Source organism: Amblyraja radiata, chromosome 21 (assembly GCF_010909765.2).
Source record: "Amblyraja radiata isolate CabotCenter1 chromosome 21, sAmbRad1.1.pri, whole genome shotgun sequence".
NCBI lineage: Eukaryota > Metazoa > Chordata > Chondrichthyes > Rajiformes > Rajidae > Amblyraja > Amblyraja radiata.
This window is the reverse complement of record NC_045976.1, coordinates 31902158-31919279: the sequence shown is the minus strand read 5'-3', so window position 1 is coordinate 31919279 and position 17122 is coordinate 31902158. Positions and strand designations below refer to the sequence as shown.

Below are 17122 nucleotides of genomic sequence, written 5' to 3'. Positions count from 1 at the left end.
ACCTGTCCCGGGTTTGTTCTATTCCCATTTCCAGGAGGATTGACACACAACAAGTGGTGACACATGGGTAGAAAATTGTCAGGCCATGGTGCAGTTGCTTTCAGTACTAAGAGGTTGCCCTGGCATCAATTTCACTTCCAGAACATTGAATTTCCACAGCATTTCCATGTTAAACATTGTCTGCCACGTGCCTGTCTATTCCACCAGTCTGTTAATCGCCTGCAGTAATCTCTATCCGCTTCACATTTCATAATACTGCCAAGTTTGGTATAGAGTCATAGTCATACAGCGTGGAAACAGGCCCTTTAGCCCAACATGCCCACACTGACCTACATGTCAGATCTCCACTAGTGTGCCTGTGTTTGTCCCATATCCCTCTAACCCTATCTTATCCATGTACAGGTCTGAATGTTTCTTAAATGTTGCAATAGTACCTGCCTCAACTACCTCAGCAACTCGTTCCATACACCCACCACCATTTGTGGGGAAAAAACATTGGTTCCAAGGGAAAATAACAACATTGATCTGGATAAATTATTCACTGTAAATAACTTGTGAATTTCACTGTTAATTTCAGGATTTGGGATCTCAGGTGTTGCTTTGTAACAGATCAGTTGAGTTCAACAAATGGTTAACTCCCATTTATGAGAGATTGCACCATGACAATTGGTGACTGTGTTTCCATTTATTGCACAATGTTCAATCCCTGATTATCTGTTATATCCATCTACTGTAGTCTAGTTTATGTGATCAATGTTTATCATATCCAAAAAGTTAATCTAATAGTACTAATTACTTAGCTGCTTCTACCAATGAGGTTTTAAGCCGGGATGTCAATGGAAATTAGTATGGGTGTCAGTGGTTATGGGGAATGCGGTTGAGGGGGAGAGTTAGATCAGCCATGATTGAATAGCGGCGTAGACTCGATGGGCTGAATGGCCTAATTCTGCTCCTATCATTTATGAACATGAATCCCTCGACTAATGATGTAGAGCTAAAATTGAACTATATTAATTTTACCAATTCGTCACTGAGGTTTTGGCAGGTGGTTATTGCACTCACCAAAAATTCTTCCTTGTGCTATAATATTAGAATAAAAAATGGTTTACCATGTACTGAACCTATTGGCAGCATAAAAAGTCATGGTGCTACTTTGTGGGAGGATGAAAAGAAGTGAACAATGAGAAGGTAAAATAAAACTTATGGAAGCTACTGAAGAGGCAAGTGAATATAAAACAGAAGTATGATGAATTACCCAGATAAACAGCATGATTTGCTAACTTGTTCAAGAAGGAACTGCAGACGCTGGAAAATCGAAGGTACACAAAAATGCTGGAGAAACTCAGTGGGTGCAGCAGCATCTATGGAGCGAAGGAGATAGGTAACGTGTCGAGCCGAAACCCTTCTTCAGACTGATAGGGGGTGGCGGGGAGTAGGAAGGAAAAAGGGAGGAGGAGGAGCCCGAGGGCTGGGGAATGGGAGGAGACAGCTCGAGGGCTAAGGAAGGGGAGGAGACATCAAGGGCTAACAAAATTGGGAGAATTCAATGTTCATGCCCGCCGGATGCAGGCTCCCCAAGCGGAATATGAGGTGCTGTTCCTCCAATTTCCGGTGTTGCTCACTCTGGCAATGGAGGAGACCCAGGACAGAGAGGTCGGATTGGGAATGGGAGGGGGAGTTGAAGTGCTGAGCCACCGGGAGGTCAGGTAGGTTCTTGCGGACCGAGCGGAGGTGTTCGGCGAAACGCAGACGCTGGAAAATCGAAGGTACACAAAAATGCTGGAGAAACTCAGCGGGTGCAGCAGCATCTATGGAGCGAAGGAGATAGGTAACGTTTCGGGCCGCTTAGTCTCACCGATGTAGATCAGCTGACATCTAGTTTGCTAACTTTACAACTTTGCCCTGTTTTCCAGGGATTCTGTTGAAGTTCTGTTGAACCTATTTCCCCAGTGGAAATGTCAAATACTTAAGGGCACAGCTGTAAATTCGGAGGGAAAAAGTAAAAGGAGATATGTGAGACAATTATTTTACACAGAACGTGTAAATGCCTAAATGCCTGGAGCAGGCTCTTGGGTGGTGGTGGTAGCAGATACGATAGAGGAATGTCCATGAAGTGAAATTCTTTGCTTGCATACCTTGCCAAGGTAAGCAAATAGTCGCCAATAAATAATGCTTACAAAGTTACAGATTTCCCCCTCCCCCCGCCATGCCAGTTCCCCCTTTGTCCGTTGTTCATCACGGCGGTGCCCCCGTGGTGGGTCCTCCTTTGTTCCTTCCCTCGGCAGCGGCATCCTCACTCCACATGTCTGTTCTCGTCCGTCCGTCGGCACCGCACCGACCTCTACACTAACGCTGTCAGGTCCTCTCCGGGCGCTTCCGTGGCACCGACCCAGGCCTCAGCCGCATGACTCCGTCGACCCAGGCAACGATGGCCGCAGGCTTCCTTAGCTGGAATGTCTAAAACTGGTTTCATTGTCTCAAAATTAGCTATTCATGGCATAAAAAGAAATGCCTTCATCTGAAGAAAAGCAAATGCTTAAAATTCACTATCCATGGGGTATGTAGGCAGGAGGGAGGCAAAGGTTTAATCACTAAGTAGAGACAAGATAGAGAATGGAGAGAGAAGAGAATAAATTGAGAATACATTTTTGGATGTTAAAGAAATCAAGGGATAATTGGAAAAAGATCAGCTGGGAATCTCTCAGGATTTAGGACTTAATCTCGCAGTAGTTGAGGCTGGGACTATCCCAACGTTTAAGAAACAGTTCTACAGGTACATGGATAGAACAAGTTTAGAGGGATATGGACCAAGCGCAGGCAGGTGGGACTAGTGTAGCTGGGACATGTTGGCCGGTGTGGGCAAGTTGGGCCAAACGGCCTGTTTCCACATTGTATCACTCTATGACATTCATCAATCCTCAATCCATGCCACGGTTTTACCCTCAATTCCATGAACTCAAATATATGGACTTCATCGAAGGTCTTCTGAAAAATAAATTAAATCACGGCACTGCTTTCCTGTATCCATTCGACGAGTTACAGTCTCAGAAAACAAATAGCAGACATAACAGGTCAAATTTTCCTTTCATAAATCCCTATTTACTTTGTGTAATCCTATTATTATTTTCCAAGTGTCCAATTATAACTTCCCTAATAATAGATGCTAGCATTTTCCCAGCTCGTCATATCCGGTAAACTAAGCAAGATATCCCTGTTTTTTATCTTATATTAGAAGTATGGAAACTATTCTGAAATCAATGGGCTTTTGGAAGATGTCAACCAATAGCAGGAAGAAGGAGGAGAACATTGTGTGAAGAGACGGAAGCCTGAGAAGCAAAAAGTGGAAGGGGTGAGGAACATATAAAAATGAGGAATGATGAATAGAGAGAAGGGGGAAGAGCAAAACAGCCACATGCATTATGGGAGAGTCTAGGACTAGAGCCCATAACCTTAGAATAAAATGACATAACTTTAGAAAGGACGAGAAGGAATTTATTTAGTCAGAGAGTGGTGAATCGGTGGAATTCATTGCCACAGACAGTTGTGAAGGCCAAATCAATTGATATGTTTAAGGTGGAGATTAACAGATTTTTAATTATTAAGGATGTCAGGGATTATGGGGCAAAGGCAGGAGAATGGGGTTGAGAGAGAAAGATGGATCAGTCATGATTGAATGGCAGAGTAGACTTGATGGGCCAAATGGCCTAACTCTGTTTTTAGAAATTATGAATTTATGAAAATGCATTAGCAAGATGCACTGTTATAAAAAGGAAATTGTAACGAAAAAGCATAAATAGCTGTTCCGTTGCTTATCCAACTATAATTACCTTTAATGTTTCGTGATTGAATGGCAATGTTTCTAGAACAAAGCGTCTGGCATCCTAACAGTTGACCTACCCAATAGATCTTGTTAATGTTCAGAGCAGGTTGGTCGCCCACCCAAAACTTGGTGTACAATTTTGGTCGCCCAATTATAGGAAGGACGTCAACAAAATAGAGAGAGTACAGAGGAGATTTACTAGAATGTTGCCTGGGTTTCAACAATTAAGTTACAGAGATAGGTTGAATAAGTTAGGTCTTTATTCTCTGGAGCGCAGAAGGTTAAGGGGGGACTTGATAGAGGTCTTTAAAATGATGAGAGGGATAGACAGAGTTGATGTGATCAAGCTTTTCCCTTTGAGAATAGGGAAGATTCAAACAAGAGGACATGACTTCAGAATTAAGGGACAGAAGTTTAGGGGTAACATGAGGGGGAACTTCTTTACTCAGAGAGTGGTAGCGGTGTGGAATGAGCTTCCAGTGGAAGTGGTGGCGGCAGGTTCGTTGGTATCATTTAAAAATAAATTGGATAGGCATATGGATGAGAAGGGAATGGAGGGTTATGGTATGAGTGCAGGCAGGTGGGACTAAAGGGAAAAAAGTTGTTCGGCACGGACTTGTAGGGCCGAGATGGCCTGTTTCCGTGCTGTAATTGTTATATGGTTATATGGTTTAAAACAGATCTGCTTACCTCAATCATTGGATTACAATAGCTGCAATTGCAGCTCTGCCATTTCCAAGTGTCCCAAAAAAAAGGAGGTCACATACCCATTTAACCCAGGGGTCATGAAACTCACTGTGGAATAAGCTCACTATGGAATAAATATTTTAGGTAGGATGTGATGGTGATCTAAACTTATCACACTTTTAAATTAAAATGAATGAAAGGGATAAAGAAGGAATGATGAAGAGAAGGAGAATGTGTAGAAGTCAGTATCAGCTGTTGGGTAAGTGATGCATATTAGTGACCATTGCAGTTTGCTCTGGAATAACTGTTCCTTGGTAACGATACAGGCTTTCAGTTAGGCAGTATCTTTCTTTAAATATCCTGAGATCTTAAACCCATATCAGGAGGAATTAAATAGGTGATTGGCCAGTGTTAGGCTTAGCCCTCAGTTAAATTAGCTCAGATGCTCAAAGAGACGAAGTTACCTTGCTGTGTCGGAAAGTGTGTGCTTGTGTGAGAATCTCAGTGTAGTATCGCCAGGACTAATGGGAAACTCGCAGAGCACCACTGTGGATGATCTACAGGCTGTGGAGCTCCACCACTGGTATAAGAAGTTTATGACTGAATGCCCATCAGGCCAACTGACTTTGCATGAGTTCAAGCAGTTCTTCGGCCTTAGGGGATTGAGCCTGGAAGCCAATGCCTACATTGAACAGATGTTTAAAACTTTCGATATGAATAAGGTATGGGAAGAAAAAAAACAAAATATTTTATTAATTTTGTCTATGAAAGGGATATTAAGAAGTATATAATTTTGAAGAGCATAATAAAGTGGGTAAAAAAATAGATGATGAACGGGCGAGATCTATAGCAGAAGAACTTTGTAGGATGGGTATCAGAGAGGGATTGAATAAGGTAAATGATGAAGAGGGAGGGATGATAGATTAGAAGGTGATATGGCATTTAAAGATACCGAGAAATATGTAATGTAGGAGTTGTGAGGGGTGGTTCTATGGTGTCTCATATAGACTATGAATGATACTGCTGAGACTATTTGGTATGTTAAAATTAATCATGTGGGAGACATCTTGAAATGGGTAAAGGGGTCCAGTGAAGGAGTCAGTGTACAATCATTCTGCATGTGATTCAGTAACTTATTTCACAAGAAATGGTTATGCTAAATGTAAAATGTTTCACCGTTTGTCATCAGGTCTTTGCAATCATCATTGTATTTGCAGTATAATGTGGATAAATGTGAGGTTATCCACTTTGGTGGCAAAAACAGGAAAGTAGACTATTACCTGAATGGTGGCCGATTAGGAAAAGGGGAGATGCAACGAGACCTGGGTGTCATGGTACACCAGTCATTGAAAGTAGGCATGTAGGCGGAGCAGGCAATGAAGAAAGCGAATGGTATGTTAGCATTCATAGCAAAAGGATTTGAGTATAGGAGCAGGGAGGTTCTACTGCAGTTGTACAGGGTCTTGGTGAGACCACACCTGGAGTATTGCGTACAGTTTTGGTCTCCTACTCTGAGGAAGGACATTCTTGCCATAGAGGGAGTACAGAGAAGGTTCACCAGACTGATTCCTGGGATGTCAGGACTTCCTTATAAAGAAAGACTGGATAGACTCGGCTTGTACTCGCTAGATTTTAGAAGATTGAGGGGGGATCTTATGGAAACTTACAAAATTCTTAAGGGGTTGGACAGGCTAGATGCAGGAAGATTGTTCCCGATGTTGGGGAAGTCCAGAACAAGGGGTCACAGTTTAAGGATAAAGGGGAAATCTTTTAGGACTGAGATGAGAAAAACATTTTTTACACAGTGGTGAATCTCTGGAATTCTCTGCCACAGAGGGTAGTTGAGGCCAGTTCATTGGCTATATTTAAGAGGGAGTTAGATGTGGCTCTTGTGACTAAAGGGATCATGGGGTATGGAGAGAAAGCAGGTACAGGATACTGAGTTGGATGATCAGCCATGATCATATTGAATGGCGGTGCAGGCTCGAAGGGCCGAATGGCCTACTCCTGCACCTATTTTCTATGTTTCTATGTTTCTATCATACAGTTCCCTAACTTTGACATTCCGCACCAAAGTTATTTGAAAAATGTGATAACACAATAGTAGTAAAAGTAAAAAATCACATGATTTCTTCATAAGCCAAATTATTTTTGACATGCAAAAATAGTTATGTAGGTCGTAAAATAAATGCTAGGACTTTTACATCGTGTAAGTATTGATATTGGTTTATTACTGTCATATGTACCAAGATACAGTGCAAACCTTTATTTTATGTGCTATACAGGCAAATTGTACCATACATTGAGATCGCAATCATACCACCAGGTAGTGCAAAAAGAGCAAAGAAACATGGTGCAGAATAGTGTTGCAGCTACAGAGTAAGTGCAGATTAATAAAAGTACAAGGGCCGGTGCAACAACAGTTTGGGAGATCAAGAATGCATTCTTATCTTCAGGGCTGGATTTATGTATAAGGTTCATATAGGGCTTAAGCTTAGGGCCTCGAGATCTAGGGGGCCTCGGCCTCGCTCCGCCAAGGTGTATAAAACTTTTGACATAGTGGCGTTGTTACAAAACCTACCATCAGTGGCGCTGTGCGATAGTGGCGTTGTTACAAAACCTACCATCAGTGGTGCTGTGCTTGCAATTCCAGAGGCTTTGGTGGTGTGTGTGGAGGGGTGGGGGGGGGGGGGGGGGGATTAAAATGCAGGTTATATTCGTTGTCGGAGAGGAATTTGCTCGGACTGCTACTCAAAAACCTAATGCTGAAAATCCGTTCTAAGCGACTAAAAACGCCTTCAACGCCTTCACCATCACGGATCGCAAGTGCAGGACAAAGCAAAAGGTATGTAGTTTATTTAACCGTTTTTCCCAGTCCCTACCTGGGCGAGGATGCGTCCTTCCTCCGAGCCGCATCTTCATCCCTTCCTCGCAGCCTACCATTCGGATTGGCGCGGCCTTTCCTGCCGGGACCGGCCAGAGCTTTGAGCTGCAGCTTCAACACTGAGGCACCATCGCGGAGCGGCCCGCTGAACCTCGCCGCCCAACTGGGGCCTACCCACCTCGCCGCCTCACTGGGGCCTACCCACCTCGCCGCCGCACCTGGGCCTACTCACCTCGCCGCCTCACTGGGCCCGCCGAACATCGCCGCCTCACTGGGCCTGTCGAACATCGCCGCCGCACCGGGCCCATAGAACATCGCCGCCTCACCGGGCTCATCGAACATCGCCGCCTCACCGGGCCCGCCGAACATCGCCGCGTCACCGGGCCCGCCGAACATCGCCGCCACACCGGGCCCGCCGAACATCGCCGCCTCACTGGGCCTGTCAAACATCGCCGCCGCACCGGGCCCATAGAACATCGCCGCCTCACTGGGCCTGTCGAACATCGCCGCTTTACCGGGCCCATCGAACATCGCCGCCTCACCGGGCCCGCCGAACATCGCCGCCGCACCGGGCCCGCCGAACATCGCCGCCGCACCGGGCCCGCCGAACATCGCCGCCGCACCGGGCCCGCCGAACATTGTGTCGGGTTGGGAAAAGGGGAAATACAACGGGATCTGGGGGTCCTTGTACATCAGTCTATGAAAGTAAGCATGCAGGTACTGCAGGCAGTGAAGAAAGCGAATGGCATGTTGGCCTTTATAACAAAAGGAATTGAATATAGGAGCAAAGAGGTCCTTCTGCAGTTGTACAGAGCCCTAGTGAGCCCACATCTGGAGTATTGTGTGCAGTTTTGGTCCCCTAATTTGAGGAAGAACATTCTTGCTATTGAGGGAGTGCAGCGTAGGTTTACAAGGTTAATTCCCGGGATGGCGGGACCGTCATATGCTGAGAGAATGGAGCAGCTGGGCTGCTGAGTTTAGAAGGATGAGAGGGTATCTCATTGAAACATATAAGATTGTTAATGGCTTGGACACGCTAGAGGCAGGAAACATGTTCCCGATGTTGGGGGAGTCCAGAACCAGGGGCCACAATTTAAGAATAAGGAGTAAGCCATTTAGAACGGAGACGAGGAAACACTTTTTCTCACAGAGAGTGGTGAGTCTGTGGAATTTCTCACAGAGAGTGGTGAGTCGGTGGAGGCAGGTTCTCTGGATGCTTTCAAGAGAGAGCTAGATAGAGCTCTTAAAAATAGCAGTCAGGGGATATGGGGAGATGTCAGGAACGGGGTACTGATTGGGGATGATCAGCCATGATCACATTGAATGGCGGTGCTGGCTCGAAGGGCCAAATGGCCTACTCCTGCACCTATTGTCTATTGTCTATTGAAAGGATGCTTTCTATGGTGTCTCTGCAGAAATTTGTAAGAGTCATTGGAGATAAGCTGAATTTTCTACGTTTTCTGAGGAAGTTGAGGTGCAGAGTGAGATGGATTTGCAAACCTCCAAACAAAATTGAAATAAAATGCTGTTAGATTGACAGGCAGCCACATATCTGAAGATAATAATTATACTTGAGATAATAATGGAAACATTCAATCTGGATTGCACCTGAAAGCTGAGGTAATTAGCTCTTGATACAACAGTGTTTGTTGCTCTGCACAATTTCAGTCTCCTGTTTTTTATGGGCTCAGATTCAATCTGACCTATAAAGATCAGTTCCATCAGTGAGTCCTTGCAACACCAACCCTGACATTAATCACAAGCTATTTTTGTGGTATTCGGCAGTCCTGGAGTTATTTTGGCAGGCAGATACAGAACTGATCAGTCTGAAGAAGGGTCTCGACCCGAAACGTCACCTATTCCTTCTCACCAGAGATGCCCTAGCATTTTGTGTCTACCTTCGATTTAAACCAGCATCTGCAGTTTTTTCCGAGCTAAGTTATTTTGACAGAACCAGTGTTGAATGGTTAGGCCTGTACATAATTTGGGGTAATATATTTGATTCATTGATTGCAGGATGGTTACATTGATTTCATGGAGTACGTGGCTGCCCTTAGCTTGGTCCTCCGAGGCAAGATGGAACAGAAACTACGCTGGTACTTTAAGCTCTATGATGTGGATGGTAATGGATGCATTGATAGGCATGAATTGCTGAACATCATTAAGGTGAGAAACTGCTGTCATTTTTGGAAATGTGTGGGAAAGAACTGCAGATGCTGGTTTAAATTGAAGGTATATTTAAGAGGGAGTTAAATTGGAAGCTATATTTAAGAGGGAGTTAGATGTGGCTAAAGGGATCAGGGGGTATGGAGAGAAGGCAGGGATGGGATACTGAGTTGGATGATCAACCATGATCATATTGAATGGCGGTGCAGGCTCGAAGGGCCGAATGGCCTACTCCTGCACCTATTTTCTATGTTTCTATGTAGACACAAAATGCTGGAGTAACTCAGAGGGGCAGGCAGCATCTCTGGAGAGAATAAATGGATGACGTTTTGGGTCGAGACCCTTCTTTAGACTGTCATTTTTGGAAGCAATTTTTCAATTGAACTGACTCCTATACCAAAATTACTGGGGCCATTTCCTGTCTTAATGACTTAGTCAGCAAGTGGATTTCAGAGATTATACATAACAGAAATAAATCAGTCGAGTGCTATGTTTATACGCCATGCATATCTCCTCTAATTACATCCACCTCATTCTTTCAGCATAATTTTTGTAAATTTGTTTGTCTCATTTACTTATCTAGTTTCCTTATAAAAGATACAAAACTATTACCCTGAATTTCTACCTATGGTAATGAGTTAGGGTCAAGAGTATTGAATTGTTGTATATACTGGGAACGGAACAATGAAATTCTTACTTGCTGCAGCTTTTACCGGCTCAAGTAAGAATTTAATTGTTCCACTTTCTAACCACTCTGCAAATAATGTAATCCAATTGATTTATCATATTTATGGGCTCTTGTTGTGATTGCTTTGTGTTTAGAAGCTATTGTCTTCTTAATTCTGAGATCTGAGGTCTGAAAATTAAAGATGAAGAAAAAAGTAATAAGTACAATTAGAAATATCTTTTATCAGTGAAGTGACTCACTTAGTTTTGCATCATTTTACCTTAATCAGTAGCATTTCTACTCCTTTGTCATAAGGTCAAATCACATACCAGGGATGAGCCCATAATCTAGGCTGACATGCCAGTATAAAAAAACTATCGAAAAAACTATTCATGAGAGAATGGGAGAGTAATATCATGCATAAATGTAAGTAGGATAGAGAATTAAAGTGGCCAGTAACTGAAAGCTCATTGGAAATCACTGCAAACTTGATACCCAGAAAATGGTCACCAAATCTGCATTTTTCAAATGTAGAGACCACATCATAAGCACATAATTCAGTTCATTAGAATAAAATCAAAGCTTTAGCTGAAAGGGCTGTGTTGGTTTCTGAATGGTGGAAACGGAAAAGGTAAAAGCTCAGGTGTAGCATATGCTGTGGTTGCATGGAAAAATGTTTTGAGAAGAGCACTGTTTGGTGCCGATGAAAGAGTGAACAAGGAAATCTCAAAGGGAACAGCATCAGGAGAGCGGAAAGGGTTGGAAAAGGAAAAGTGTGTCAGGTAGTGGATTCTCGATTAATGTGAAACCGTTGAAACTGCAAAGGATGATCCATTGAATGCTGGAAAGGAAAGACCAGGGAACAATATGTCTCCTCTGTACAGGAGGAGAATGGAGGAGAACAGACTGGTTCCTTCAACAATCGTAAAAAGGAAGAAGGCGGGCATTTCAGGGGCCCCTGTGTGGAAACTCATCTGTGGAGTAGAAACGATGGAGACAGAGAAAATGGGAGAATGAAATGACGTGCCTTCAGATGAGAGTAATTAAAGATGAGTGCAGATCCTCCAAATCTCAGGAAGCTCGACACTATCCAGAACAAAGCAGCTTGCTTGATTGACACACTATGAAAGAGGCAATTTGGTATGGGAATAAATGCTGGCCTTTCCAATAATTTCCAGATTCAATGAAAAGAATCAGTGAAAGTTGGATATTGAAAGATCATGTATATTCAGTTCCGAGGGAGGCAAGGTTATTCTTCAAGGGGTAAGTGGAGGGATAAACATATATGAGTGAGTGGATTGTATGCAAACCATAGACAAAACTGATTTATTTTGGATAAACACCCCATCTCATTTCGTGAATGAGGTACGGGTATCAATTAAATATTAGGCCACTGAAGAGGAATAAGCTATATAATGATTCATATGTAATTATTCCTTAAATTATGTATATAACTTTGATTAACTAGAATCAAATAAACGATGGAGCATAAAGAACTTATTTGTTCACCATGCATGAGCTTGTGCCAGTTCTTCATTTGTATTGATTCATATCTTTCCCCTACATGTCCTTTCACTGATTCCTTTCTTTATCAATTTTTTATTCACTTCTGTTTGAATAATGCTCTGGCCTCAGCTTCAATAATCATTTGTCTTAAATCTATTCAGTTTCAAATCACCCTCTGTGTAAAAGCATTTATTTAATTACGACTTCATTCTTCCAGTGGTAATCCTTGATCTGTGCCTCTTTTAACCACTATTCTGTCAGGAAGAAAGATCTATTATTGCCTCAAAGTCTTACTTGAAGCCGACAGTTAAACACTTTTTTGCAATGCTATCCCTCAGTGCCTTTTCCTCCTCGTAACAGAACAACATTTATGTGACACATTGACATATTTTATCCACAGGCAATGCGTGCCATTAATGGTACTCACCAGGATCAATCAGTAGAGGACTTCACAAACCGAGTCTTTGACAAAATTGACATCAATGGAGATGGTGAGTAATGTGTTCCTTTCTGATTTCTTGTGAGATTCCAGCTACTTTACGTCCATATACACTGTTCATCCTCTTTCTTTATATATTGTTTATTCAAGAGCAAACCCTGGATAATGAGAGTTGGAGTAGTTATTTTAAAGGCAAGAAATGCTGCAATAAGCCGCAGCCTGAAGTCATCTAGTAACAGATGTTGTTTTATCTTTTCATTTTTTATCATGTGGGCATCTTCTGGAAGACACTCCATTGGTGCTGTTGTGGAGCGAGTTTAATGATTTAGACCCAGTAACAATGAAAGAAAGGCATTAGCCAAGAAAGTGGTGAATATTCCATTATGTTCCTGACTTTTTTTTATTTTGGTGAGACCAGATGTCACATGGAAGGGGAACATTTATTGCTCGTTCAAAATTGCCTTTGAGATAGTGGTGATGAACACCTTCCTGAAATGTTGCAATCCTTCTGCTGAAGTTATTATGCAGTTCTGTTTTTTATGGTGTTCTACGGTTTACATTCAATGATATTGAAGGAACGGTAATGTGTTTCCAAATCAAGTTGGAGGCCACTTATAGGAGAACCTGCAAGTGAAAGTACTCCCTTGTGCCTGCTGTATTCATCTTTCTAGATAGTGGATGATGTGGGCTTGTGAGATACAAGAGCAGCACAGGTGAATAACTGCTGGGCATTTCATAGATGACACACATTGTGAACCAATAATTTAGGCGATAAATGTTTTGGGTTGTTTTTAGAGTAACAATTATGTGTGGTGCAATACCTAGATGGTGTTGAGTTTCGTGAGATTTTAGAACTGCACTCATCTAGCTAGGCATGTGTGAAATACTTTATGCTGTCAGCTTGTGCTTTGTGGATGGGTGAGAGGCACTGTGGCATTAGGAGATTAATCAGCGCACAAGATTGGCTTTAATGCTAGTTCTATGTGCCTGGTTCAATTGAGTTCAGGTCAGCGTTTACCCCCAAGATGTTGATAGTGGAGGACTGGACGATGCTAATCCCATTGAATGTTAAGGTTAAGTTGTTAGTCTGTGTCTTTCTTGAAATGATCGTTACCTGGCACTTTTGTGGCATGAGCATTACTTCCTACATAAAAGCCCTTGCCTGAATGTTGTCCACGTCTTGCTGCATGAAGGCATACTCTGCTTTTTTTGTTAAGGAATTGCAAAGGGAATTAAAAATTGCATAATCATATCCTCACTTCTGACCTTAGCATAAAGGAGAGGTTATTGCTGAAATAATGGAATTTGATTGTCCTTATGACTCTGCCCTGAGGGACCATTGCACTGATGTCCTGGGACTGGGATGATTGATATCCATCAACTACAATCATGTTCTTATGTTTGTCGTATGGGTCTCCTTTGAACAAGGGCTTTCCTATTGGTACCCATTGGTGTCTGTTCTACCAAGCATTACGTGATACCACCTTCTGTCAAACACTGAATGGAGATCAAATAAAATCATTTTTGCGTCACCTACAAATTCAACCATTTTGTCTAAGTTTGACCTCAGGTGAAGAGGCCTGAAGCAGAACTGTTCTGGCAAAACCTAATCTAGGCACCATCACAAAACTGGTGATTTCTCCCTGGCTCTCAATCTCTCTCCAACTCTCACTTCCCTAAACGCTTGATTGTTCTCTAACTCTCACTCCCTCAGTGCTAGCTTGTATAACCCTTGCTTCCCATTATTGTTAATCTACCTCTGACACATGTTCAAACTGCTCAAATACTTGAATTCCACCCTCAAGTGTTAATCCGTTTTCAGCCTTCAGTGGCCATGTGTTGTTGCTATCTTCATTTCACTTCCCTCGACAAGGCTGATCCTCCTCTAAAGTATTCACAGAATTGATTTCTCTTTGATTTAAAGCCCTTCGTGCTGACAACTTTGCTCTAACTATCACTATCCAATGTTATTAGATGGTCCATCCTGCCCATTAGCCATTGACAATTATTGCTGTTGGAGGGACCTTATAATGTTTGCTTTGTTGCCTGTCTCTAATTTGTCAAGGATGTTTAGGCATCCTTGTGTTATGAAAAGCTAGTATAAATGCAAGTTCTCTTTTTTCTCATTGTCCAAATGGACTTATTTGTTTCAATCTAGCTTTTCTGCATTAGCATTATCTACAGACATTAATTATTTTCTCTTTGCCTGCACTTTGCTTACAGGGGAACTTTCCCTTCCAGAGTTTGTAGAAGGAGCCAAGAAAGATAACGAGTTTTGTGAGGTGATGATGAAGAGTCTTGATCTCAATCACATTGTGGCAATGATTCATAATCGAAGGCACAGTGTGTGAAGTGGAGGAGACAGACAGGACATCAGGCATCAACAAATCAGCGCATCAGCTGAGAACCTAGTTTCTACTCAAATACTGTTACCTGGGAGCCAAAAGAATAAAAAAGACTCTCAAAATGTCACACAATTATACCTGAAGCTTTCTCTTACATATATACAGTAATTGGGCAGAATAAAAAGGTACTGACTCCAGCACTGATGAATCAATTAATCTTTAAACATGAAAATCATGCTGTTAAACTAACATGTCGAAGGAAGTTCTGTGTACAACATGCTTTCTGAAACAAAACTAAAGAACAAATCCCATAGGGTGACCTAGTCTGCAGCCATTGGCAGTGTGACTGCTAAAATTATTGCTACTATTCTTGACCTCCTGTAATAAGATGGAATGAGAGGTGATGTTAGGTTTGCTACTCAGTGACCTTACAATAGATCGTTGTCATTTATAATGCTCCGACTGTACAGTGAATGGTAGCAGCCACTCCCTGGATATATTAATCGTAATGGTTAATTTGACAACACAGCAACACCACTTCTAAAATCAGACATGTTCCATTTTGAAGACCGTGAAAAATGTTTACAACAAGTAGCTCACTCAAATTCACACAGTACTGCGTATGGCTCATTTCTGTGAACTGAAGAAACTGATAAATAATAAAAACAAAAAACGTTGGAGTCGTTCAGCAGATCAGGCAGCATTGTGGAAAGAAAATAATATTTCAGGTTGAAAAATAATCATACTTTGTAGTTGGAATATTTTTATTTCATTTTGATGAAGCAGATGAATTTACTAACATTTAACATATGGATGTGGGAATTGATTCACTGTCATATACAGCTTTGTTTTCATCTGTGCATATTGTTTAGCCTTGAATGTGAAGTAGTCCACTCTCTGCTTCATTACCGCACCATGTGCTTCAGGCCATAGTTTAATGAAGTCAAGATGTTAAAACTTACAGATATTCTCTTTTCTTTGTGACTACAATACTGGAAATCATAGAGTTTTACATGGCCATCACATCTTTCACAAAATCATCAAAAGCCATGTTTCAACTCTCATAGAACTCTGCAAATTAAATTAATTACTAGCATCACTTGATGACTGATGTATTCTGTTAATGTGGAAACGTCCAAGTTAATGTGCCTTTTTAGCATTTTAAGGAGAAGTATTTGTAAGATGTTATGTTGAGCAGTTCTGCATACTGATGTAAATAAATATTTTTTTTCGAGGAAATCATTGTTACAATCAATGGGTAGAATCACAGAGGAAGTTGCCAGTGAGAGTTCCATTAAACATCTACTTCAATCAGATTATATGTGTTCTCTTTGAGATATTGTTGGGCCTACTTTTAAATAATTTGTGGTTAATATTGCTATGCTCGCATTTATTACTTTTCTGTAAATGCCCACCTTATCAAAGAGTCGCACTGGTGATGAAGACATGCCCATAGTGCAATTCGAGAGAGGGTGGCACAAATGGAGGAGCTCTGGAATTTTGGCAATAACAAAGAACCAACAAAAAGATGCGTGACTTGGAGAAAACAATTGAAATTTCCAAGTGCCTATTGCTCTTTCCCTTTTAAGTTGTAGGAGCTGATTTAGGCCATTTGGCCCATCAGGTCTACTCCGTCATCCAATCATGGCTGATCTATCTTTCTCTCGCAATCCCATTCTCTGCCTTCTCCGTGTAACCCCTGACGCTGGTACTAATCAAGAATCTGTCAATCTCCACCTTAAAAATACCCATTTTACGATCTCCACAGCCTTTCAATTCCACAGATTCATCACCCTCTGACTAAATAAATTGCTTCTCATCTCCTTTCCGAAGGTATGTCCTTTTATTCTGAGGCTATGGTCTCTGGTCCTAGACTGGCCCACAAGTCGAAATGTCCTCTCCACCTCCACTCTATCCAGACTTTTCACTATTTGATAAATTTAAAATGAGGTGCCCCCTCACCCTTCTAAACTCCTGTGAGACCAGGCCCAGTGCCGTCAAACACTCATCATATGTTAACCCAATCATCCCTGGGATAATTCTTGTAAACCATCCACCTTTTAGGTGGTAAAGGTCATAAGGATTATAAATGCAATATAGTAGGCAACTAAGGCATTTGTAGTTGATTTTGTAGATGTGACGTACCACATCTGCCTTGAGGCAACAATGTCTGCACAAGGTTCCTGTGCGGATATTGAAACGTTGTCTATCTATGTTCTGACCCGTGGGTTACTCCAGAGCTTTGTGTCTTTTTGCAATAAAAGGAGAACATTTTTAAGGTGGTAGAGGCCACACCAATCAAGTGGATTGGTTTGTCATGGTGAGATTGAATTTCTTGAGTCATGGTGGAGCAGCTCTCATCAAAGCAAGTGAAGAGCAACAATCACACTTTGACTTGTTCCTTGTATATTTGGTGATGAAATTATACTGGTATGATCTCCTCGAAGTAAGACTGATTCTTGAATGATTAGGGCCCCCAAAAACGGATGTTAGTTGATCCAAGTTTTAGGCTACAGTCTTTCCACTGTACCCAAGTCAAAGTGTCATTGATGTTCTTTGATGAGTGCTGTGGCCAATAAAAGGAAGAAAAATTTCAGAACTGTGGGAG

General features: G+C 42.0%; 1 protein-coding gene across 1 annotated transcript; it reads left to right on the top strand.

Moving 5' to 3' along the window:
* Positions 1–4998: 4998 nt before the first annotated feature.
* On the top strand, positions 4999–15745 carry LOC116985290 (guanylyl cyclase-activating protein 1). Its single transcript, XM_033039975.1, has 4 exons — positions 4999–5229; positions 9408–9557; positions 12131–12221; positions 14393–15745. The coding sequence occupies exons 1-4, from the start codon at positions 5032–5034 to the stop codon at positions 14518–14520; spliced, it is 567 nt and encodes a 188-aa protein (XP_032895866.1). The 5' UTR covers positions 4999–5031; the 3' UTR covers positions 14521–15745.
* The last annotated feature ends 1377 nt before the right edge of the window (positions 15746–17122 follow it).

What these genes read in the sequence shown, in the direction of transcription:
- LOC116985290 (XM_033039975.1), top strand. Translation starts at nt 5,032, where the DNA reads ATGGGAAACTCGCAGAGCACCACTGTGGATGATCTACAGGCTGTGGAG. An exon ending in AAACTTTCGATATGAATAAG is followed by an intron (nt 5,230 to 9,407) that starts GTATGGGAAGAA and finishes CATTGATTGCAG; the next exon opens with GATGGTTACATTGATTTCAT. An exon ending in AATTGACATCAATGGAGATG is followed by an intron (nt 12,222 to 14,392) that starts GTGAGTAATGTG and finishes CTTTGCTTACAG; the next exon opens with GGGAACTTTCCCTTCCAGAG.